Source organism: Oncorhynchus keta, chromosome 14 (genome assembly GCF_023373465.1).
Source record: "Oncorhynchus keta strain PuntledgeMale-10-30-2019 chromosome 14, Oket_V2, whole genome shotgun sequence".
NCBI lineage: Eukaryota > Metazoa > Chordata > Actinopteri > Salmoniformes > Salmonidae > Oncorhynchus > Oncorhynchus keta.
The window spans coordinates 10,726,154-10,750,840 of record NC_068434.1 but is presented as its reverse complement, the minus strand read 5'-3'; the positions used below and the strand labels follow the sequence as shown (position 1 = coordinate 10,750,840).

At 44.0% G+C, this 24,687-nt stretch overlaps 2 protein-coding genes across 2 annotated transcripts in view; both read right to left on the bottom strand.

The window, feature by feature from the left end:
* Window positions 1-229: 229 nt before the first annotated feature.
* Window positions 230-22,697, bottom strand: LOC118383102 (kinetochore protein NDC80 homolog). The gene is made up of 17 exons (XM_052461073.1): window positions 22,614-22,697; window positions 11,598-11,693; window positions 11,431-11,511; window positions 8,653-8,770; window positions 8,308-8,480; window positions 7,800-7,902; window positions 7,299-7,388; window positions 7,123-7,216; window positions 6,904-7,004; window positions 5,284-5,428; window positions 4,838-5,043; window positions 4,533-4,685; window positions 4,353-4,442; window positions 4,164-4,256; window positions 1,721-1,851; window positions 1,085-1,187; window positions 230-915 (listed from the first exon to the last, which is right to left on the bottom strand). Exons 2-17 carry the CDS (start codon window positions 11,684-11,686, stop codon window positions 787-789), a joined length of 1,899 nt encoding a protein of 632 aa, XP_052317033.1. The 5' UTR covers window positions 11,687-11,693; window positions 22,614-22,697; the 3' UTR covers window positions 230-786.
* The window catches only part of LOC118392854 (kinetochore protein NDC80 homolog), a 49,689-nt gene continuing 25,231 nt past the window's right edge, over window positions 230-24,687 (bottom strand). The window contains exon 18 of the mRNA XM_052461072.1: window positions 230-607. Within this exon, the coding sequence (XP_052317032.1) occupies window positions 605-607 (3 nt within the window). The 3' untranslated portion in view covers window positions 230-604. The remainder of the gene's footprint in view (window positions 608-24,687) is intronic.

Sequence of the window (24,687 nt, the reverse complement as noted above, 5' to 3'; positions counted from 1 at the left end):
TGCCATTTAGCAGACGCTTTTATCCAAAGCGACTTACAGTCATGTGTGCATACATTCTACGTATGGGTGGTCCCGGGAATCGAACCCACTACCCTGGCGTTACAAGCGCCATGCTCTACCAACTGAGCTACAAAAGGACCTCGTATTGCATGGACTAGACACTGTTGTTATGAGTGCGTAATGTGTCTATATCTGAATAAGTATGACTGGCAAAAAACAAACATGGAAATATTGGGGATACGTATCTTTATTTAAAGCATCACAAACTGCAGCGAAAAACAAATAACCATAATATAAATTTCACGCAACCAGAAACGGTTGTATTTTAAATCTAGTTTTACACTGCCCTCTAGTGGCTGCTATGAGAACCACCACAAGACAACATTAAAATACCTTACAAAGAGGTTTAACACCCATTATCTAACCCAGGGGTACTTGAACAAAGTAAAACTCCTATTGAAACATGTTTTCTACCAGCACCCAATACAGTCTTCCCATCTGGTCTCACAAGTTCCCAATGCTTTAGAGCAGTGACCAGGGAAACTGCAGAAGATGGTGCGGCCCTTTGGAACTGATGTTCTGCTCACCGTGGTCAGTAAAGACGTCACTTAGAAGAGAAGAAAAGCTGCACTCATCCCAACAGGCAAAACTGGTTGTCAATGATAGTTTCTGTTGTCACAACGTCACTAAACCAAGTTTTGCCCGCTGGGATGGTTCTAATGGAATGAATGGAATAACCAAGTAAAGAGTTAGAGCTCATGTCAGCTTTTATAGTAAAGCATGGAACTACATGCTATTTACTTTAGCGATGAAGCTCTCCATAATGTCCTTCATCTTCTGAATGTCCACCTCGTCCTCCCGGAAAGCTTCCGCGTACACCCTGTCTACTCGCTTGTGTTGATCCTCTAAGAATTTCTGGAAACGATCACAATGTGAATTTCAGGCTCAGTCATTGTCAAATCAAGTTGTTATTGTAAAAAGGAATATCAAGGCAAGGAATAAAATACATATTTAAATAAAGACGAGATGTGCACGGGGTCAGTGGCTTTGTTAACGACAGGTTAGAGGCAAGATGGAGACTGACCTCTACAATGGACAGGTGGTTGGCAGCCGTGGTTAACACACTGGCAAGGTTGTTAACCACAGTCCGCCGCTCTTCATTGGTTTCTTGCAGGACAAGATGGTACCTGTGGAGTAGAAAGACAAATACTGTGGTGGTGGTGGTGGTGGGGGGTCTATTTTTAGATATGAACAATGAAAACAAACTTCATGTGGTTGTGAAATAATTGTAAAGCCCTAAACATACCGTACGTAAATAAAGTATCAATGTCCGGGCCAGAACGGCTCTTAGGACAAGAGCATATCTCCTGTTTTTGTTGTGTGAGGCAGCTTGATGTACAAGCACACCCCCTGGACAGGACACTAGTTTAACCCTTGTATCTCTGCACATTGTAAATATGGTATTGGAACTGACCCTGTATATAAAAAGTAGCTTATTTACTGTCTCATGTTATTCATGGTTCTATTTCTTGTGTGTTTTTTTCCTACTTTACATTAGTATAATATTTTTACTACTGATATTGATTACTGCAATGTCAGTCAGGAAAGAAAGGCATTTCACTGTAGTTGTGCCCGTGACAATAAAACTTGAAACTAAGCCCTGTAGCCCTCATCCATTGTGATTTGGTCCAAAATAATTGGTAGAAGGAGCACTACTCACTGTTGCTGTGCAGCTTTCAGCTGCTCCACCGACTCATCATAGCCCAGGGTCACCTTCTTCTCCAGCAGCTTGCGGTGAGTCTCCACAGACTCCATCTCAGCAGACCACTTCTGCTCCTCATGGGCCATGTCCTACACACACACACACACACACACACACACACACACACACACACACCACAGAGAGAGGGATGTCATTCTTCTAAATGATAAAAACATAATTTAACCACAGATGTGTAAACAATACATTTAAAATAAATGGCTTCATCAATAAGTGCATCGATGACGGCGTCCCCACAGTGACCGTACGTACATACCCCAACTAGAAACCATGGATTACAGGCAGCATCCGCACTGAGCAAACGGCTAGAGCTGCTACTTTCAAGGAGCGGGACTCTAACTTGGAAACTTATAAGAAATCCAATATAAGATTGAGTCTTACTACACCGGCTCTGACGCTCGTCGGATGTGGCAGGACTTGTAAACCATTACAGACTACAAAGGGAAGCACAGCCGAGAGCTGCCCAGTGACATGAACCTACCAGGAGAGCTAAACTACTTCTATGCTCGCGTCGAGGCAAATAACACTGAAACATGCATCAGAGCACCAGCTGTACCAGAAGACTGTGTGATCACACTCTGCAGCCGATGTGAGTAAGACCCTTAGGTCAGCATTCACAAGGCCGCAGGGCCAGACGGATTACCAGGACGTGTACTGCGAGCATGTGCTGACCAACTAGCAAGTGTCTTCACTGACATGTTCATTCTCTCCCTGTCCGAGTCTGTAATACCAACATGTTTTAAGCAGACCACCATAGTGCCTGTGCCCAAGAACACTATGGTAAACCTGGCTAAATGACTACCAACCCATAGCACTCTCGTCTGTAGCCATGAAGTGCTTTGAAAGGTTGGTCATGGCAGCACTCCACACTGCCCTTTCCCACCTGGACAAAAGGAACACCTATGTGAGAATGCTATTCATTGAGGACAGCTCAGCATTCAATATCATAGTGCCCTCAAAAGCTCATCAATAAGCTAAGGACTCTGGGACTAATAACCTCCCTCTGCAACTGGATCCTGGACTTCCTGACGGGCCACCCCCAGGTGGTAAGGGTAGGTAACAACACATCCGCCACGCTGACCCTCAACACAGGGGTTCTTCAGGGGTGCGTGCTCAGCCCCCTCCTGTACTTCCTGTTCACTCATGACTGCACGACCAGGCACGAGTCCAACACCATCATTACATTTGCCGATAACACAACAGTGGGAGGCCTGATCACCGACAACAACGAGACAGTCTATAGGGAGGAGGTCAGAGACCTGGCCGTGTGGCGCCAGGACAACAACCTCTCCCTCAACGTGTTCAAGACAAAGGAGATGATTGTGGACTACAGCAAAAAGAGGACAGAGCACACCCATATTCTCATAGACAGGGCTGCAGTGGAGCAGGTTGAGAGCTTCAAGTAAGAGTAGGTAACACACACACACCTTAGTGTCCACATCACCAACAAACTAACATGGTCCAACCACACCATGACAGTAGTGAAGCAGGCACGACAAAACCTATTCCCCTTCAGGAGACTGAAAAGATTTGGCATGGGTACTCAGATCCTCAAAAGGTTCTACAGCTGCACCATCGAGAGCATCCTGACTGGTTGCATCACTGCCTGGTATGGCAACTGCTCGGCATCTGACCACAAGGCACTACAGAGGGTAGTGCGAACGGCCCAGTATATCACTGGGGCCAAGCTTCCTGCCATCCAGGACCTCTATAACAGGCAGTGTCAGAGGAAGGCCCTGAATTATCAAAGACTCCAGCCACCCTAGTCATAGACTGTTCTCTCTGCTACCACACGGCAAGCAGTACCGGAGCACCAAGTCTAGGTCCAAGAGGATTCTAAACAGCTTCTACCCCCAAGTCATAGGACTCCTGAACATCTAGTCAAATGGCTACACACACTATTCACATCGCCCCCCTCCCACTCCCTGTTGTCATTTATGCATAGTCACTTTAAATAACTCTACCTACATGTACATATTACCTCAACTAACCGGTGCCCCCCACATTGACTCTGTACCGGGACCCCCCTGTATATATATTGATATTTTTTACTGCTCCTCTTAATTACTTGTTACTTTTATCTCTTATTCTTATCTGGATTTTTTAAAACTGCACTGTCGGTTAGGGGCTCGTCGGTAAGCATTTCACTGTAAGGACTACACCGGTTGTATTCGGCGCATCTGACTAATACAATTTGATATGAGGAGAACAAGAAAAGCTGTTTCCATTATGGTCCTTATCAGACAATGAGCTGTATAGGAAAACCTTGGATGGACCAATGATTCACTTCCTGATCAATAAATGACTAGCCTGTGAAGCAATTTTTCAGATGGGTTCCTGTATACAATATTCAAACATTTGTAATATTGAAAATATAACCCACCTGCATGTCTTGTTCGAGCTGCTCGTCGAGCCTACGGATTTGCTCTCTCAGTTGTTTCAAGTCATTCGCTTTATCGGAAATATTGGAATTCACCTGAAAGAGAAAAAGACCCATGTTAAGAAAAAAAACACCCTAGAAATGGGACAAAACCTTCGGACTTCTAAGAAACACAGTGAAATGTCTCGGTACCTGTTCTATGGACTCCTCCAGGCTTAGTTTCATGTCTGTCAGTCGACTACACTCCTCGTCCACATCAGTGATCAGTTTCCTCAGTAGTTGCTGTAGAGAATAAGCTACAGAATTAGGTCCAGATACAACACACACCTGTTGTAATAAAGCGATTGTTGGATGAGAACTAAATCGCCATACTTGAATCTGTGTTCTGCATTGAGCCATGGTGGACGGTCCGTATTCTGTGGAGGTCCTGATCTCAAAGTCGTGGCCGCATGCGTTCTCGGCAGACACAGGGATGAGCTTCAGTTTGCGGGCAAGCTTGTGGTACTCGGCCAGCTTTACTTCGGCCTAAATCATTAGCAGTGGTTAAGACTGAGAAGACTGTTCAGCACTGGCTCATAGCTAGCTAGTCATTTAAAAAAATATATTTATTGAGCCTTTATTTACCAGACAGATGAGTATAGAATGCAGTCGTATCAGGCCAGCATCCTGTTCCTTACCGTCTCCTTGGCCTTGGCCAGAGCGATCTCCTCGTTCCACATGTGCTGCTCGGCCTGCTCCAGGCTCTTGCTCAGGCTGTTGATGGTCTGCTGCAGTTCCCTCTTCTCCCAGTTGATCCTCTCAATGTCCGCGGGAGTGAACTTCTGGGTGGACAAGATGTGTTGGAGCCGGGACTCCTCCTGTTTTAAGGTCTCCACTTGCAGTCCTACACAGGACAACGTTTCAGGATTTCCAGGAGAGTAGCAATTTTTAAAAAGGTATAATGGATTTTCACATTTTGTTTAAACAGGGAACGAGAGGAAGTGGGGACAGAGAGAGATGTGTCTAAGGGTGGTAGACCACATATACAGACACTTTAGAAAGAGAAAAGTGTCCTGGAGGCTGCATCAATACCGCAAGACCAGCTAAACCACGAGAGTAGCAATGTTTGGTCATGGTTTTTTACCCGATGCTTCCAGCTCCTCGGCCAATCCAGAGGCTTTGTTCTCCAGGTTGGCTTTGAAAGACTCCAGGTTACTGCGATAACTCTGCAGCTTCTGCAGGTCTGTCTGAAGTTTGACTTTCTCCGTTCTTTTGACCATCAATCGGTCCTGCACCAAAGTGAATACAATGGTTACAAATATAGTGAATCAAATTTGCTCTGTTCAAACGTAACTGGCACGTTTACAGCTCATCGACTGCTTAAACTAGGTGAGATGTGTACAATATTTCGTCGAGGTACACTTGTAAAAATCTATAAATACAGTGCATTCGGAAAGTATTCAGACCACTTGACTTTTGCCACATTTGTTCCATTCTAAAATAGATTAAATTGTTTATTCCCCTCATCAAAATACACACAACACCCTGTAATGACAAAGCAAACACAATTTCTATCAATTGCAGCAAATTTTTGCTAAATAAAAAACTGAAATATCACATTCACATAAGTATTCAGACCCTTTACTCAGTACTTTGTTGAAGCACCTTTGGCAGCGAGACACGACAAGCTTGGCACACCTCTATTTGGTTAGTTTGTCCCATTCTTCTCTGCAGATCATCTCAAGCTCTGTCAGGTTGGATGGGGAGCATCACTGCACAGCTATTTTCAGGTCTCTCCAGAGATGTTCTATCCGGTTCAAGTCCGGGCAACTGAAGAATATTCAGAGACGTGTTGCCCAAAGCCACTCCTGCGTTGCCTTGGCTGTGTGCTTGTTGTCCTGTTGGAAGGTGAATCTTCGTCCGAGGTCCTGAACAGGTTTTCAGCAAGGACCTCTCTGTACTTTTCTCTGATCATCTTTCCCTCGATCCTGACTAGTCTCCCAGTCCCTGCCGCTGAAAAACATCCCCACAGCATGATGCTGCCATCACCATGCTTCACCGTAGTGATAGTGCCAGGTTTCCTCCAGACGTGACGCTTGGCATTCAGGTCAAATATTTCAGATCTTGGTTTCATCAGACCAGAGAATCTTGTTTCTCATAGTCTGACAGACTTCAGGTGCCTTTTGGCAAACTCCAAGCGGGCTGTCATGTGCCTTTTACTGACGAGTGGCTTCCATCTGGCCACTCTACCATAAAGTCCTGATTGGTGGAGTGCTGCAGAGATGAGTGTTCTTCTGGAAGGTTCACCCATCTCCAAAGAGGAACTCTGGACCAAGGCCCCTTTCTCCCCCGATTGCTCATGTTGGCCGGGAAGCAAGCTCCAGGAAGAGTCTTTGTGTCTTCCATTTAAGAATTATGAATTTTTTGGTACGCTTCTCCAGATCTGTGCCTCGACACAATCCTGTCTCGGTGCATGACAGACGATTCCTTCAACCTCATGGCTTGATTTTTGATCTGTCAACTGTGGGACCTTATATAGACAGGTGTGTGCCTTTCCAAATCATGTCCAATCAATTGAAATTACCACAACTTGGGAGTCCAAGTTAACACATAAAAATGTTCATCTTTGTCACTATGGGGTATTTGTGTGTAAGTTGATGAGGGAAAATATTTTATACATTTGATAATTAGGCTGTAACAGAACAAAATGTGGAATATTTTCCGAATGCACTGTATATACAGACCTTAGATTAAAAGGACAAACCGTTTGACTTTCTTTCTCCAGTCGTTCAACCTCATCACTCAGAATCCTGTACTTCTCCTCCATGGATGCGAGAAGCCCTTCGTCAACGTTGTAAAGTCTCTCTGTAAATATAAAGTTGGCGTTTTATGCGCTTGTTGCTGGTTATTTTTTTATGTGTTCATTTGGAAGGAAAAGGCACAACTCACAATTAAAAACAATGACTTTGTCATCACTGCTTACTTAGTTTAGCAAGATAATCTGCATCCTCTTCATCAAACGTATCCGCTCCTTGCATGAACTTGTTGTAAGTTTCAGCGGTGTAGTCCAGAAAGAGCTAGAAACGGAAGGGAGCGTCCAGGGTCAAATAGAAACCTAACATCCTAAATGGTTTTGTTGTGAGTAAGTTGTTTCTGTACCTTGTTGAACTCAACCCCGTCCTCAATCTCAGTGCTTCCGTCAGAGAAATCAGCAAAGAGCAGGTCCTGATCACTCATACAGCAAAAGACCTGCAAAACAACCAGAACAAATTCAAGGAAACATACAGTATTATACAGAGCCCCGACTGCATGGAACTCCCATCTTACATGGCGCAAGTGAACAACAAAACCTGGTTTCAAAAATAAAGTCACCGTTCACAGCACAAGGCCTCTGCCCCATGTGACCTAACGTTGTTGTTCACGTATTGACAAGTGTAACTAATAGATGCACACACAATACATGTTTTTAAATATGTAAATTGTCAAGGATTTCGTTATGTAGAAGCCCAGTAAGACGAGTGGTCGCCATTGGCGTCGGCTAATGGGGATCCTGATAAAAAAATGTTGTTATAAACATTCATTATTCAAACCTTCATTTAGACAGTTAATGTTATTAATGAGCTTAGAGATTAGGTAGTATTCTGCTGTACTAATACCCACCTTCACAGTATCGATGAGCCAGACAACAGCCCCCAAGACCTGTGGCCATGTATGTGGCGCCCCCACAGAGTACATGGAACTTTTGGAGAGAACAAATGGATACCTGCCATCAGAAATATACAGTCAGTATCATAGAATGAGGAATGGGCTAGCGTACAAAAACCAGATGCAAACAGCAAATGATCACACCTGAGTCCCAAATAGCACCATATTCTCTATATAGGGCAATACCTTTGGCCAGGGCCCATAGGATGCCATTTGGGACACAGACCCTTTTTAACATGTACGGCAGAATGAGCTCATTTAAAAAAAAAATAATGTAACCATTATCTAGGCAAGTCAGTTAAGAACAAATTATTATTTACAACGACAGCCTACCTGGGAACAGTGGGTTAACTGCCTTGTTCAGGGGCAGAACGACAGATATATATATTTTTTACCTTGTTGGCTCAGGGAATCGATGCAGCAACCTTTCGATTACTGGCCCAACACTCTAACCACTATTTACCCCAAGTCTTTGAGAATCCTGGGGACCTCTTCCTCCACTTTGGAGGTGGGCATTTGGAAGGTGGGGTCCAGGAGGCAGTAGATGAACTCAAAGATCTTTAGGAACTCCTTGGTGGAGGGCGACTGGAGAGACTTGACTGACATTGAACCCGGAAAGCCCTTCTCTGACAGAAACTAGAGGAGAACGAGGGAAATTATGCGTCTTTGTGAAGGAGTGCTGATCTAGGACCAGACCCCCCAAAGGTCATAGAATCTTATTCATGAGGATGTAAAAGTGACAACTGATCCTAGAGCAGCACTCCTACTCTGAGATACTTTATAATGTGCGTATATTAGGAATCCTTACCTCACACAACTGTCTGATGCACTGCTGAACATAGGCCTTATCGTGTAAGGGCCGGGGATCCTTCATCTTCTCTGTACCACCAAAGGTGCTGTTGCGAGCCATGCCAGTCCCACTGGTCCTGAAAAGAGTTCATCAGATTTTTAGCATTCATGGTACCACATAAGCCTGGTTCACATTGAAGTGACTCAAATCCATTTTTTTTGCATATCTGATTCAAATATATGTTACTTTCCTGCAGCCTGAACAGTCAAACAGCACATGGTAGCAGACATTTCAAGTCACAAATCTGATTCCTGGCCATGATGTGTCTGAATGATTTGCCCTCGTGGTTTTACAACTGTTGTTTGGCATATCTTGTTATTTGCTATTTCGTCTGAGAGTTTTGACAAGAACATGTGGTAGATAACTAGCTTTTTAATTGTTTAATAACAAATGAGTGAATGTGCTATAGCACTAATCATCTACCTAACTAGTTAGTTGAATTATGTGGCTAGCCAAAAAGGACTTGTTCTGAAAGAGGGATCACCTTGTCCTTTGAGGATTTAAAAATGGTGTTCTGACACTATGATTTTGAACATTCAAAGCAACTGTGAAACAACACAGGCACGCTTTCTTTTCACCGTAGATTTTGCTACATAACTGTGGGATCAATATCATGCAAATATAAATCACCATTCCACAAACAAACACCTTTTGATTTGTAAATCATTACATTAGATTTTTTTTTATATAACTGAAGATATGCAGGTCATTTCCAAGGGCCTTCAGTAAAACGCCATAACGACAAAAAGTTCTCACGCGTAAAAAGCGATGTTGTCGTTGAAAAAAAGTCGATCCCATGGATGCTGTTGACATAGATCACTGGTTGATGCGGAAAAGGAGCCTGCGAAGGGGGTGAGTGTAACCGGTGTGAAATGGCCAGCTAGTTAGAGGTGCGCGCTAATAGCGTGTTAATCCGTGACGTCACTCGCTCTGAGACCTTGAAGTAGTTGTTTCACTTAATCTGCAAAAACGGCGGTTTTATTGGAGCGAGAGGTAACGATGCTAAGAGGGTGACTGTTGTCGATGTGTGCAGGGCGTCCCTTGTTCAAACCCAGATTGAGGCGAGGAAGGAAGCACTATCGTTATAAAGTCTGATCCCATATCCTACACCTCCCCTCTACCTTTCGCATGCCTCTACTGGAGAAATGGTTGGAGGCCTCAGGAACACTTATGTCTCCTTGATGCTCATCGTCTGTGCAACATGAGACAGCGGATCGATTATAATCATTTACAATAGATGGCATATCCTTCACATTTAGTGGTGCCATCACACTGGCCTGCTAATTCACCTATATGGGTGACAAACGGGTGTCCACAGCAATAGTTTTGCAAATAGAGTAATCTAGGGCTTCGATTATTTACGTTGGACATACTATGGGTAACATACTATGGTTAACATGTCTCAGCCTCCAGTATTTATGCTGCAGTAGTTTGTGTCGGGGGGCTAGGGTCAGTTTGTTATATCTGGAGTAGTTATCCTGTCCTATTCGGTGTCCTGTGTGAATTTAACTGTGCTCTCTCTAATTCTCTTTCTTTCTCTCTCTCAGAGGAGGACCTGAGCCCTAGGACCATGCCTCAGGACTACCTGACATGATGACTCCTTGCTGTCCCCAGTCCACCTGACCATGCTGCTGCTCCAGTTTCAACTGTTCTGCCTTATTATTATTATTGGACCATGCTGGTCATTTATGAACATTTGAACATCTTGGCCATGTTCTGTTATAATCTCCACCAGGCACAGCCAGAAGAGGACTGGCCACCCCTCATAGCCTGGTTCCTCTCTAGGTTTCTTCCTAGGTTTTGGCCTTTCTAGGGAGTTTTTAGCCACTGTGCATCTACACCTGAATTGCTTGCTGTTTGGGGTTTTAGGCTGGGTTTCTGTACAGCACTTTGAGATATCAGCTGATGTACGAAGGGCTATATAAATACATTTGATTTGAGTTAACATACTATGGGTAACATACTATGGGTAACATACTATGGGTAACATACTATGGGTAACATACTATGGGTAACATACTATAATTTCTGCATCCTTGAAAAGCAGACATCAACAATGCCAAACGAGAGGCTGCCAACGACGTCTAGAAATCGCTTTCTATGTGTGAGAACATTTCTTCTTATGCCATATCTGTCATGTTTGCGCATATCTCTCCTATGTGAAAATCTTTATGGCAGTAATTTTTATTAAGGCCCTTGGAAATGACCTGCATATCTAGTCATAAAATAATTCTAATGCAATATATCGATTTACAAATACAAATCAAAAAGGTGTTTGTGGATAGTGATTTACATTTGGCATGATATTGATTCCATACATAACTTCTAAGTGATAGGAAGCACAAGCGCCACCACCAATCAGCTTACACCACTGTGCACAACCACTGTTACTATGACAACTAGCATAGCCATGTCAGTAAATGAAGGCTGTCAGAACACACAAATCCAATTTGTTCACTTTTAACTTGCTGTTTGGAAGGTCACTATTAGAAAAAAGAATTGAAAAACAAAACTGATTGGAGCAGTAAGGCCTGCAATGTGAACATGTCCAGAGCTACAATAAAAACCTGTTCTGTCTGAGGGACTCGAGGACTGGAGTTGGGAACCACTGAACTTGGCAGTGGGAAATGTCTCCCAATCATATGGATTCACTAACAGGAATAGTCTTTGTCTCGCATGGTGACAGTGATAGAGAACTAGATGTATCATGGTATTTTCTTCAGTGTAGGGACTTACCGACTACCAAAAAAGCTGGTTCTTCTCTCGGATGTGACAGACTGGGGTTTAGGAATGTTCAACTTTCCGAAGGATTGTTTGCTGTGAACAAATATTGATATGCTCACTGTATTAGCAAATACATATCCCATAAAGCAACTTCCATTGACGTTCGTTTGAACACTAACCTCTGCGGTGTTGCATAAACCACGCTCATTCTGTTGCTTTCAACTCTTTGAGGGAGCTCAGAGAGCCTACTGCTGGATGCTCGGTTCATCCTGGATCTGGTGAAAGAATGAAGAAAAGACATAGCCTACAAAATTTTTCTGCTATACATGGATAGCCAGAACAGTTCATGTTTAAATAGGATAGCAAATGTTTCCCAAACCAGTCAACTAACTGCAAATGCCTCCATATGAACAATGAAAGATGGGCACACTAGCAGGAAGTGGGAGGGGTCACCCACTTACCAGGGTGACATTGTCCCGGATTGTGCGGGACAGTCAGGCATTTTGTCCCTTTGTCCCGCAACCAAACATTAATGTCCTATTCAAATCCTGAAAGAAAATGATCTCTACAATAAATCCTAATAAAAATATTTTTTATAAGATCTTGTTACCATGGAAAAGAAAATACCTGTGTATTTGTGGAGAAATCACCCTGATAAGCTCTTTAGTCATATCCCAGTTTACCTTTCTACTTATGGCCTTGCCTACACCTAGCAATGTGTTTTTTATTTAATTATATTTTATTTGGAATGGCAAGCCAAACAAAATTAACTGGGCCTATTTATTATAATGAATATGAATTCAGAAGACAGAAATTGAATATTAAAGCATGAGACCTCTCACTAAAGGTTTCAGTCATACAAAAGTCACACTTAAATCCAAACTGGTTCTCCCCCTTTATTCAGATTACAACTTCTCACTTTGTTATTTGAAAATTAAATAATCCCCAAAATAGCAACTATTTTTAAAACAAGCCATATAAAAGTTGGTTGCAACAAATTGTTAAACTCAAATATACTCATTGATAAATTTAACATTTTGGGTGGGGGGGATTAAACAGCATAATCTTTTAAAATTATATCATAAATAGGACTGGTGGAGTTGTCACACATGCAGCTAACATAAATATGGAAATGTCTCCTATACCCCAAATTACAACCAGCATTAATGTAAAAATGAAGGGGGAAAGGAACTTGTTTGTTAGTCCTCCACTAAAGACAAAAACTGGTTAAAAGAAAATGAATAAAACTAGTATAGCAAATTTCATTTCAAAGACCCCCAAAAAGGTACAGCTGTGCCATAATTGCAAAATAGTTGGGAAGACAAAGATGTACCAATTCCATGCCACATGGTTTATGAACTGATACAAAAACACCAGATTCAAAACTTTAGGTTTTCAATTTAAAATTATACAAAAGTCCTGCAACCAATAGAATGTTCGATATTTGGAATACAACCATCCCAGCAGATTTAGCTGCGAAAAGACAGAACATTCAAATCATTTGTTTTGGTACTGTCCATATGTAGCTTGTTTTTAGTCACAGAGAAATCATTTGTTTTGGTACTGTCCATATGTAGCTTGTTTTTAGTCACAGAGAAATCATTTGTTTTGGTACTGTCCATATGTAGCTTGTTTTTGGTCACAGAGAAATCATTTGTTTTGGTACTGTCCATATGTAGCTTGTTTTTAGTCACAGAGAAATCATTTGTTTTGGTACTGTCCATATGTAGCTTGTTTTTAGTCACAGATTCAAGCATGGCTGATGTATTGCAACATTTAAGTGGAGCCAACTCTGCTGGGTGATTTGAAATGTCAGTCAAAAATCAATAATATAATACTGTTAGCAAAAATGTTTATTTAATTTACAATCTGTAAAACACTGAGAATAGGAAGGTTCAGAACTTCTGTGCAACATCACAGCAGTTTAAAAATATAAGGCACAAATACATTGGATGGTATTCAGAGAACGATGGGAAGGGTTGAGGGAAGCTGAAGACTAAAAATAACTCAATGTAAAACACACCGTGTCTGAAATGTATATAGCATGTTTCAGGGCTGACCCATTCCGATCGGTTGTTGGTGGACCAAGATGTTTTATTTTTAAATCGAGCAGTGGCAAATATATGCACTACCTGGCTTGCGTGCAACTGTAGGTCTATAAAATGTGCCCATTTGGGGATTTGATAGTATTTATGATTGTCGTAACTCACCATCTCTGTGGAGCTTCTCAAAGTCATTTTTTCTTCACCTCAAAAAGTAAAATAAGTATGTTTTTACATCCACTGAGAATGACAATAGGTCCTCAACGTGGACTATTAGAAAAATCTTTCCAGCGCTCTCCCTTTCAGGGGAGGTGTCACTCTCCCTTTCGATAACCGCTCAGCGTGAAAAGGGGGAGGGTCACTCTCCCTTTCGATAACCACTCAGCGTGAAAGGGGAGGGGGGTCACTTTTCGATAACCACTCAGCGTGAAAGGGGAGGGGGGTCACTCTCCCTTTCGATAACCACCCAGCGTGAAAGGGGAGGGGGGGGTCACTCGCCCTTTCGATAACCACTCAGCGTGAAAGGGGAGGGGGGTCACTCACCCTTTCGATAACCACTCAGCGTGAAAAGGGGGCGGGGGGGGTCACTCTCCCTTTCGATAACCACTCAGCATGAAAAGGGGGGGGGGGTCATGCTCTGATCTGGTAGAAATGTCAAAAAAGGCCTGCAGGATCACTTACCCCTTGAGCAAATAGCCTAAAGCTGTGTGTCTGTCTGGAGAGCACTGACTCTGGAACAGTTTAAACACCAGCTTCAGGCTGGACCCAAGTTAATAGTTGATACAATGTCTCAAGTTTATTGCTGACAGGCCATTCAAAACTAGGTTGTCGTGCCCTCTTGTCAACCAACGTGATGTGGACACCAAGGAGCTTGAAGTTCTCAACCTGCTCCACTACAGCCCAGTCGACGTTAACAGGCGCCTGATCGGTCCACCGTCTCCTGTAGTTCACGATCAGCTCCTTCGTCTTGCTCACATTGAGGGAGAGATTGTTGTCCTTGTGCCACACTGCCAGGTCCCTGACCTCTTCCCTATAGGCTGTCTCATCGTTGTTGGTGATCAGATACACTTGTGTCATCAGCAAAATGAATGAGGGTGTTGGAGTCGTGTTTGGCCACGCAGTCGTGGGTGAACAGGAGAGGACTGTTGGAGAGGACTGTTGCCTACCCTTACCACCCGAAGGCGGCCCGTCAGGAAGTCAAGGATCCAGTTGCTGGTAGAAATGAGGTAAAACGGATTTCAGTCTGCCTGCATTAACGTCCCCGGCCACTAGGAGCGCCACTTCAGGATGAGCTTTTTCTTGTTTGCTTATGACCTTATACAGCTGGTTGAGTGCAGTATTAGTACCAGCATTGGTTTATGGTGGGAAATAGACAGCTACGAATAATATAGATGTGAACTCTCTTGGTAGATAGAATACCTCAGGCGAGCAATACCACAATACTTTTTTAAATATTAGACATAGCGCACGAGCTCTCCGGCACCAAAACAGTCATTCAACAAGTCCATGTCAGCAAAATGTCTTAGATGATCTAATCTAGCAGCCAGCTAATTTACCAAACTGGTAGTAAGCGTGGTCCAATTACCAACCCTGGTGGGGTCCATTGATCATCAATTATCAGAAACTGCAGACATTTGCCTCCGCCCCATGGCAACATGTGTAGAATTGAAGGAAATTAACATTTGTGGAAGGACCACTAGAGGGCAGGCTGGGCTCATGGATAGTAGCCCAACAAAGCATGGGAGACAAGGTAACCAGAGTCAATTAAGCACAGCTGACGGTACTAATGAGATACTCTCCTTCCCTATAAAGAGAGAATGGAACCAGCAGAGAGGGGGAAACTATCTCTGGAAGATGGCCACCGAGAGAGAGAAGCTGTGCTGAATGAACCACGAAGATGGTGACAAACCCGTGATTTATGTTTGTTGTAGTTTAAAGATTATCCTATTGTGTTCTTGTTTCATCTGGAGAAGAAGATGTGTGTTTTTCCTTGAAGGATTTTTCATTGATTATGTTAGAATGTTTTTGTTGACAAAATACCCTCAATAGAGAACCGTGTTCAATCAGAAAAACCTACTCCTGACTCGTTTATTCCACCTTCCCGCTTTAGAGTGACGCCTAATTACTTGGTACGCTCACATTGGTGGAGGATGCGGGCATTAGGTGGACGAGTGACACAAGGATAAGTGAGTAAATTAATATTCTTCCAGAAGACCCGGAGGAACCATTCAAGAACGATGGATAACGCCCTACTACAACAATTGATCACGGCACAGCAGACAACCATAGAACTCCTGCAACAACAGCTGAGTCGACGAGAAGAACCTACAGTTAGGCCAAGAGCGGCTGCTCACGCCATCTTACCTCGTCTCTCCAAGGAGGATGATATTGAGGCCTTTCTCATGACCTTCTTGGAAGAGTGGCCGCCCACAGAATGGGCTAGCGCATTAGCTCCTCTTTTGACCGGGGTGGCTCAGGAAGCCTATTTTGACCTGGATTCCCGCGAAGCCACTATGGGCGACTAAAAACCGAGATCCTGTCCCGGTACCAACTGACTGCCAGAGATAGGGCTGTAAAGTTCCATCAATGGACCTATACAGCTGATCAACCCGTCCGTGCCCAGATCTTCGCCTTAATACGACTGACGAAACAGTGGCTAGAACCTGGAAAGGGAGTAGGACATGTGATAGAGACTCTCGTAGTGGACAAGATATTGAGAGAATTACCCAGTGACTTAAAAGGGTTGTGGGGCAAGCCAACCCGTTGTCAGCCGACGACATAGCCCAGGCGGTGGAAACATATCGGTCTACAGGGGAGTTGTTAAAAAGTGACAAGGAGGAACGGAAGGAGTCTTCCAATCCCGTGACTCACCCCGGCACCCGCCACCGAAACGTCCAAGCCCCTCCAGGAGGTGGGAGAAGTCAGCCACCACACAGCCGGGTGGTGTTATAAGTGTCAGTCTCCCAACCATTATGCCCCACAATGTCCTAGCAAGGATGAGCCCATGGTCACGGATCACTGCCTACCCCCACACATCCCGTTTTGAGGGGCAGGATCAACATTGTTGGTTAGCAGAGATAGCCCCAGCCTCAGAGATTCCGGTGCGAGTTGAAGGACAAGATGTGGTAGCTATTCTCGACTCGGGAAGTATGGTTACGTTAGTAGAGGAGCGGATGGTGACCACCGCCACACTGCTACCAGACAAAGTAGCCGTATCCTGTATCCATGGAGACACCCACTATTACCCCACGGTGAATCTGCCTATTCTCACTCCAAAAGGAAGGTGTACAGTCAGGGCAGGGAAAGTGCCCCAGCTGAAGGTGCCATTATTGATCGGGAGAGACTGTCCCCTATATAAGGAGCTTCGAGATGACGTTATGCACGGGAAGAAGGGGGACAGGAAAGAAGAGAATCTCCAAGCCCGAGGTAGTAGTACTACAAGGAGACGTAGGCGTCCTCGTCCTCTACAGCAGAGGAAGAAATGCGAACCAACGTTTACGACAGATATTCCAGGAAACCACCGATGAAGACACCTGTGAAGGGTTATACACAACGCAGGAAGGAAGGAGCAACCAGGCACTAAGGGATATATTTGAAGCTCCATCCGAGGAGGGAACCTGAAGGGATTCTCCTCGGTCTCCCCTGATGGGGATGTGGAACAACCTCCACATCCCTCTACTGTGACCTGCCCCAGGAATTAAAGGGACAGTTCACCTCGCAGCATAGAGACCCAGACCTAAGGGAGGCCATGAGGAAGGTGAAGGTGATCGACGGAAGGAACGTCGACGGATCAGGTGAGCCCCCTCTTCCTTACTATGCAATCAGGCGGGGTCTCTTATACTGGGTCCAGACCATACAGGGATACAGTTCTACAGTTAGCCCATTCCCACGTCCTAGGAGGACACCTGGCACGAGACAAGACGATTGACAGAATCATGCAGAGATTCTCCCCGTGTCACCCGAGATGTGGCCAGGTATTGTAAGACGTGTGATCAATGTCAACGTACAGCCCCACGGCCACACCTCCTTCCTCTCCCCATCATAGAGACTCCCTTTGAACGCTAGCTATGGACCTCGTAGGACCCCTCCCAAAATCCGCCAGAGGACACGAGTACATCCTAGTGGTTATAGATTATGCTACCAAGTTCCCGGAGGCCATACCCCTACGTAACATGTCGTCAAAGGGAATTGCCAAGGAGTTATTCCTGATGTTCTCTCGTGTGGGCCTTCCCAAGACTATCTTAACCGCAAGGAACCCCGTTCATGTCCCGGTTGATGAAGGACTTGTGTCGGTTATATCAGGTTCAACAGATACGTACAAGCATATTCCACCCTCAAACAGATGGGTTGTGTGAACGCTTGAACAAAACAATTAAAAGCATGTTGAGAAGAGTGGTGTCCCGAGACGGGAAAACTGGGACATGCTTCTCCCACACAATGTTTGCCCTGCGAGAGTACCCCAGGCATCCACTGGATTCTCTCCGTTTGAATTGCTCTATGGCAGACCCTGTCGAGGAATCCTCGACTTAGCCAAGGAGACCTGGGAGACCCAACCATGCCCCTTTCGATCTACAATAGAACAGATGAGAGACCGCCTGTCAGCAGTGTGGCCCATAGTCAAGGAGCATATGGAGAAGGCCCAAAGGACCCAAGGCCGGGCCTATGATAAATCTGCGACCCCCGTGAGTTCACCGTGGAGAGAAAGTGATGGTGCTTGTGCCCACGGCCGAACATCGCTTGCTGGCGCAGTGGAGGGGGCCCTACGAGGTAATGAAAAGGGTCTCACCGGTCAATTACCTCAAAGCAACCTGACAGGAGGAAGAAGGTCCAACTCTATCACATAAACCTGCTGAAGACGTACCATGGAAATGGCCCTGGAGGGCAAAGAAAAAGAGGCTCTACCACAGGTGCGCCGTGGCCAAAAAGACAGCTAGACAAGCTGATTATGAACTTTGGTCGAATATTCTCTCCATTCCCAGGACAAACAGATGTCCTGTTCCACCATATCCACACTGAACCCGGCACATATCCGCCCTTACAGGATTCCTGAGGCTCGCCGAGTCATCGCTAAGAAAGAGGTGAGGGAGATGTTGAGGATGGGCGTGATCGAGCCCTCGACGAGCGAGTGGTCCAGTCCCATAGTCCTGGTCCCCAAAGCCGATGGTAGTATGAGACTCTGCAACGACTTTAGGGGCGTGAATGCCATCTCTACATTCGATGCGTACCCCATGCCCCGTGTGGATGAACTCTTGGAGCGCTTAGGAAAGGCCAAGTTCATCACTACCCTGGATTTGACGTTATTGGCAAGTGCCGGTGGCTCCGGAGGATCGCCCAAAGACGGCCTTCGCCACCCCAGAGGGGCTTTTCCAGTATGTGAGGATTTGCTGCAACCTGGCCTCATGGATGCCATTCTACGGCCCCATCAGAGTAGCGTACATAGACGAATGGGATAGTCACCTCCTGCGATAGGTGCTCGTGAGTTTGTGAAGCCAATCCAAATAAATGCTGCCTGGGCCTGTCCGATAGAATACCTGGGGTATACCGTGGGGAATGGGAAAATACGCCCGCAGGCAGAGAAGACCAGGGCAATTCGTGACTGGCCTACCCCGGACCAAGCAGACGGTCGGGCCTTCTTAGGGATAACAGGATATTATCGCCGTTTTATCCCGGGATATGCACCAAACCCCTCACAAACCTCATCAGGAAAAACCTGCAAACCAGGTAGAGTGGAAAGACAACGGAAGAGGCCTTTCCATGTCACAGGCAACAAGAGTTCATTGTCTTATACAGGGCTCGGGGCCGTATGAGGGTGAAGGTGAAGCAGAGAAGCCGATTCTCTTCAATAGGAAACTCAGCAGCAGAGGTATGCACCGCCTAGCCATCAAGTGGGCCCTCGATTATCTCCGGTACTACCTACTGGGTCGGAGGTTTGCATTAGTTACTGACCATGCGCCCCTCACGTGGATGGCTGGTAAGAGAAACAATAACAACAGAATAGCCAGATGGTTTTTGTCTTTACAACCGTTCTCTTTCCATGTCATCCACAGGGCCGGATCGAGGAACGGGAATGCAGACGCGCTGTCCCGACGCGACCAAGACGGTGCCTGGTCCGGGGTCCATATGTGGAAGGACCACTCAGGCTGGGCTCAATTATGGGAGACAAGGTAACCAGAGTCAATTAAGCAGCTGACGGTATAATGAGATACTCTCCTTCCCCTATAAAAGAGAGAATGGAACCAGCAGAGAGGGGGAAAACTATCTCTGGAAGATGGCCACCAGAGAGAGAAGCTGTGCTGAATGAACCACGAAGATGGTGACAAACCCGTGATTTATGTTTGTTGTAGTTTAAAGATTATCCTATTGTGTTCTTGTTTCATCTGGAGAAGAAGATGTGTGTTTTTCCTTGAAGGATTTTTCATGTTAGAATGTTTTTGTTGACAAAATACCCTCAATAGAGAACCGTGTTCAATCAGAAAACCTACTCCTGACTCGTTTATTCCACCTTCCCGCTTTAGAGTGACGCCTAATTACTTGGTAACACATTAGAACTCTTCACTGTCACAATGGGGGCTGCTAAAAATGTTTTGCTCGCAATGTGGGTACATAGACCCACAAGCCAATAATGCCACTCATGAGTTTCTTTTTTTTTGTGGCCCCCACCCCCATCGAAGTTGCCCATCCCTGGTTTAGATCAAAGCTGAATCAATGTCTTGGAAGATCAATGTTTAATTAGTATTCCAAATAACATATCTCATAAGAATTTGTGTTTTGGACGTTTAGGACACAAGGGCCTAATGAATTTATTTACATTTCCTGATTTCCTTCTATGAACTGTAACGTAGTATAATCATTTAAATTGTTGCATTTATATATTTAAGTTCAGTGTAGTTTGTTTTTGTGAGCAGAAGGTGTTAAGTCATTCAAGAAGATTTAAATTTCCCATGAAACTGAATGAGATCAAATGATCCATTTGGATGGTAAAAACGTGAAGAATTATCATTTACGATTCAGTGATGATGCCATGGCCCTATTTTTAAATTAGATATGCCTAATATAGGTGTTTGAGGCAACTTGGTGTCTTGCGACTTTGTGTGGGCATATAGGCAGCCGTGAAGCGATGACGTCATTTACATTTGTATTGCTCTCCGGCACCTAAAACATTGCTACTACACCATAAGAGGTATTTGTGCGTGAGCGGGGAGGGTTACACTGTAGGTTACAGGCCACGACTGCTAAATAGATGCACTTACTATTGGAGTTGACCTCTATTTTATTATTCCTTTTGCACCACCTATGCTGTCACAGGGCCCTACACACACACACACACACACACACACACACTGATACTCCAACATGTCACTGAAATCATGTACTCACACGCACATAGCTACACTTATAGACTAGACTACATATGCTGAACACTTGTTGGCTGATTATTTTCCGGCACTCTGAGATCCAACTAATACCAAACCATCTCAATTGGGTTGAGGTGAGGTGACTGGAGGCCAGGTCATCTGATGCAGCACTCCATCACTCTCCTTCTTGGTCAAATAGCCCTTACACAGCCTGGAGGTGTGTTGGGTCATTGTCCTGTTGAAAAATAAATGATAGCACAAACCAGATGGGATGGCGCATCGCTGCAGAATGCTGTGGTAGCCATGCTGGTTAAGTGTGACTTCAATTCAAAAATAAAATTACAGTCACCAGCAAAGAAACCCCATGCCATCACACCTCCTCCATGCTTCACGGTGGGAACCACACATGCAAAGATAATCCGTTCACCTACTCTGCGTCTCACAAAGACAGTTGTATCCAAAAATCTCCCAGTTTGACAAATCAGACCAAAGGACAAATTTCCACCTGTCGAATGTCCATTGCTTGTGTTTCTTGGCCCAAGCAAGTGTCTTATTATTGGTGTCCCTTAGTAGTGGTTTCTCTGCAGCAATTTGACCATGAAGGCCTGATTTACAGTCTCCTCTGAGCAGTTGATGTTGATAAGTAACTTACTGGAACTCTATGAAGCATTTATTTGAGCTGCAATTTCTGAGGCTGGAAACTAATGAACTTATCCTCTGCAGCAGAAGTAACTCTGGGTCTTCTATTCCTGTGCCGGTCCTCATGATAGCGCTTGATGGTTTTTGCAACTGCACTTGAAGAAACTTTAAAAGTTCTTGAAATGTTCCTGATTTACTGACCTTCATGTCTTAAAGTAATGGACTGTTGTTTCTCTTGCTTATGTGAGCGGTTCTTGCCATAATATGGACTTGGTCTTATACAGAAGATGACCTTACTTGGTAAATCACCCCTATCTTGTCACAACACAACTGATTGGCTAAAACGCATTACGGAGTAAAGAAATTCCACAAATTAACTTAAAAAGACACCTGTTAATTGAAATGCATCCCAGGTGAGTACCTCATAAAGCTGATTGAGAGTACACCAAGTGTGTGCAAAGATGTCAAGGCAAAGGTTGGCTACTTCGAAGAAGACTCAATGTGTTATTTCATAGTTGATGTCTTCACGATTATTCTATAATGTCAAAAATAAAGAAAAACCCTTGAATGAGTAGGTGTGTCCAAACCTGACTGGTACTATATATCCTGATGCATAAATCACGTTAACATATCTACCTCTAACGAGCCAGTATCCATCCCTAAACTTTTAAACAGCGTAGATATAGTTGTTATTTTTTTTGTATTACATTGTTATCAATGACAGCATTGTTGAGATTTACAAGAAAAGCATTTCCCTGAACTTGTGACATTAAAACTTGAAACTACACGGTCCTGTAAAATCCTCCAGTTGTCTCGCATTTGGGTATTTTAAACGTGGTCATCCTACCACGAACCTTCTCAAAAACGCAACATCAGTGGGGCAAATGTACACCATGGCACATGCAAATACTTCCTACTTTATTTCTTGTGATAACGTTGGCAAGTTATATTGTTTAACGAATAACATTCCACTGCAACATACAATTAAAAACTACTGTTAGACTTGAAAAACATAAGCTAAATTACAGCTAATTTAGCCAACTAACTAAAGTTAATTTAATTAGTATCTTAGAATTTGCCTGGGGTATTACAATGAAATATTTCTAGCTATAAATTAAATGCAACAACCCATTGAAACGTCTTTCAAACAAATACGTACCTTTCCACTTTCGATAATTTGGAGAAAAAAATCCGTTTAGAAAGTTTTGTTTCTACATAAATAATTGAAGAGTATTAAAAAAAAATCCGGCTGCTAATTTAAACAAAACGGACGGTCTTCTTCGGAAGGGTTTATCGGCGGTTGGCATCCAAAGTTATGGTGCATTACCGCCACCTACTGTACTGGAGTGTGGGCCAGAGACAGGTTGAGGGGGTTGTCCAGGGGGCTCTGGGATACCAAAACAGATTGAGAAAAATAGTGTCAAACACAAAGTAGCAGCCAAATAGCCTACAATCTATGGTGGTAAAACGGACAGCACTCTCCAAGGTGCTAATTCATTCAAATTATGTGATTATGTAGGGACCTCTTCACTAACTGACCACCACTACCAAGACCTGTGTCAAGATCAGTTAGACACCCCACTGACCCTCCCCATAACCTCTATGTACAAATAAGAGAGCAGGTCTGGAATCAGTGTGGCAGGATAGGATGACAACATAGAAAGATCACTAAGCTTTTACATGATGGTCTTTCTAGGAGGCAACTTGATGTAATTCTGATCGTGTTTATTAGAATGTCTACAGTGCAAACAGTGAAATAATTCAGAAATCATGTCACGAGAGGTAATGGTTAGCAGATGTTATTGTGAGTGTAGCAAAATGCTTGTGCTTCTAGTTCTGACAGTGCAGCAATATCTAACAATTCCACAACAACTACTTAATACACACAAATTTAAGTAAAGGAATAAGAATATATACATATATGGATGAGCAACAACAGAGCGGCATAGGCAAGATGCAATAGATGGTATAAAATACTGTATATACATATGAGATGAGTAATGCAATATATGTAAACATTATTAAAGTGGCTGGTGATCCATTTATTAAAGTAGCCAATGATTTCTAGTCTGTAAGTAGGCAGCAGCCTTTTTGTGTTAGTGATGGCTGTTTAACAGTCTGATTGCCTTGAGATAGAAGCTGTTTTTCAGTCTCTCGGTCCCAGCTTTGATGCACCTGTACTGACCTCGTCTTCTGGATGGTAGCGGAGTGAACAGGAAGTGGCTCGGGTGGTTGTTGTAGGTGCCGGAACAAACAAAGTCAAACCTGAGAGGTGCCGGATCCCGTTGGATGGGGAATATCGCTGCACAGCTATTTTCATTTATTGTTAAAACGAGAGGCTGCCTGGATCTTTAACTTAAAGACCCTTGCGCCCTTCGGTCTCAACATAGACTTTGATCTGAAGCCATTCTTGTGACTTTGCCATTGTAATTGTTTGTAGGCTTGTGTAGTCAAATGAATTTATGATCGTATGCTATCCATTTGTTGTTTGTATGCTGTTCTTTGTATGACATTTTAATATTTGATAATTAACCAATGATATTAGGCCACTCTTGGCCATGATTACAGACACCTGTGTCTTTTGACACGAGGAAGAACACAAAAAGGAGTGTATAACCGAGCATCCTTCCTTCCTACAGGAAGAACACAACAAGGGGTCTATCCCAGAGCATCTCTCCTTCCTACAGGAAGAACACAACAAGGGGTCTATCCCAGAGCATCTCTCCTTCCTACAGGAAGAGGTATGTTGGCTAAAGTTGTAACAGCACATGGCATTGTTTACCAACCAACAGCACCTTATGCAAAGCATCTATTCAACCTCCAATACTATGAAATGTATTAGAATAAATATCTATACATATATAAAGAATAAATATAATATCTTGGGTAATACTACATATTTAGTATAACGCTCAGTACAACGGGCCTATACTGACGACAACCTAGGCTGTAATATTAACATTCAGAGATAGCTATACAGTCAGAGACGGACTGGGACCAGAAATGGGCCTTGAAATTATTAGCCAAACAATTATCATTTTACAAATGCCTGAAGAAGTCTAAGATGGACAGGATCTTGCTATATAGCAGGTCCCATTTCTGTACAGCCTCAGTATTAACGGGCTATCCCGCTGAACCACATCCCAGGCAGGTAATAGGTAACAGATTAGAAACCTAACATGTTGTTCAGAGACGACACCGACCTGGGCTGTATGTTAATGTTGGCTGAAGTG

Bases quoted from the DNA above. Each gene is read 5' to 3' on its own strand.
- LOC118383102 (XM_052461073.1), bottom strand. From the start codon at position 11,686: ATGAACCGAGCATCCAGCAGTAGGCTCTCTGAGCTCCCTCAAAGAGTT. The intron at 4,686-4,837 runs GTAAGGAACAGG...CTAATGATTTAG, and splicing joins TGGCCAAGGCCAAGGAGACG to GCCGAAGTAAAGCTGGCCGA. The intron at 916-1,084 runs GTCAGTCTCCAT...GATCGTTTCCAG, and splicing joins ACCACCTGTCCATTGTAGAG to AAATTCTTAGAGGATCAACA.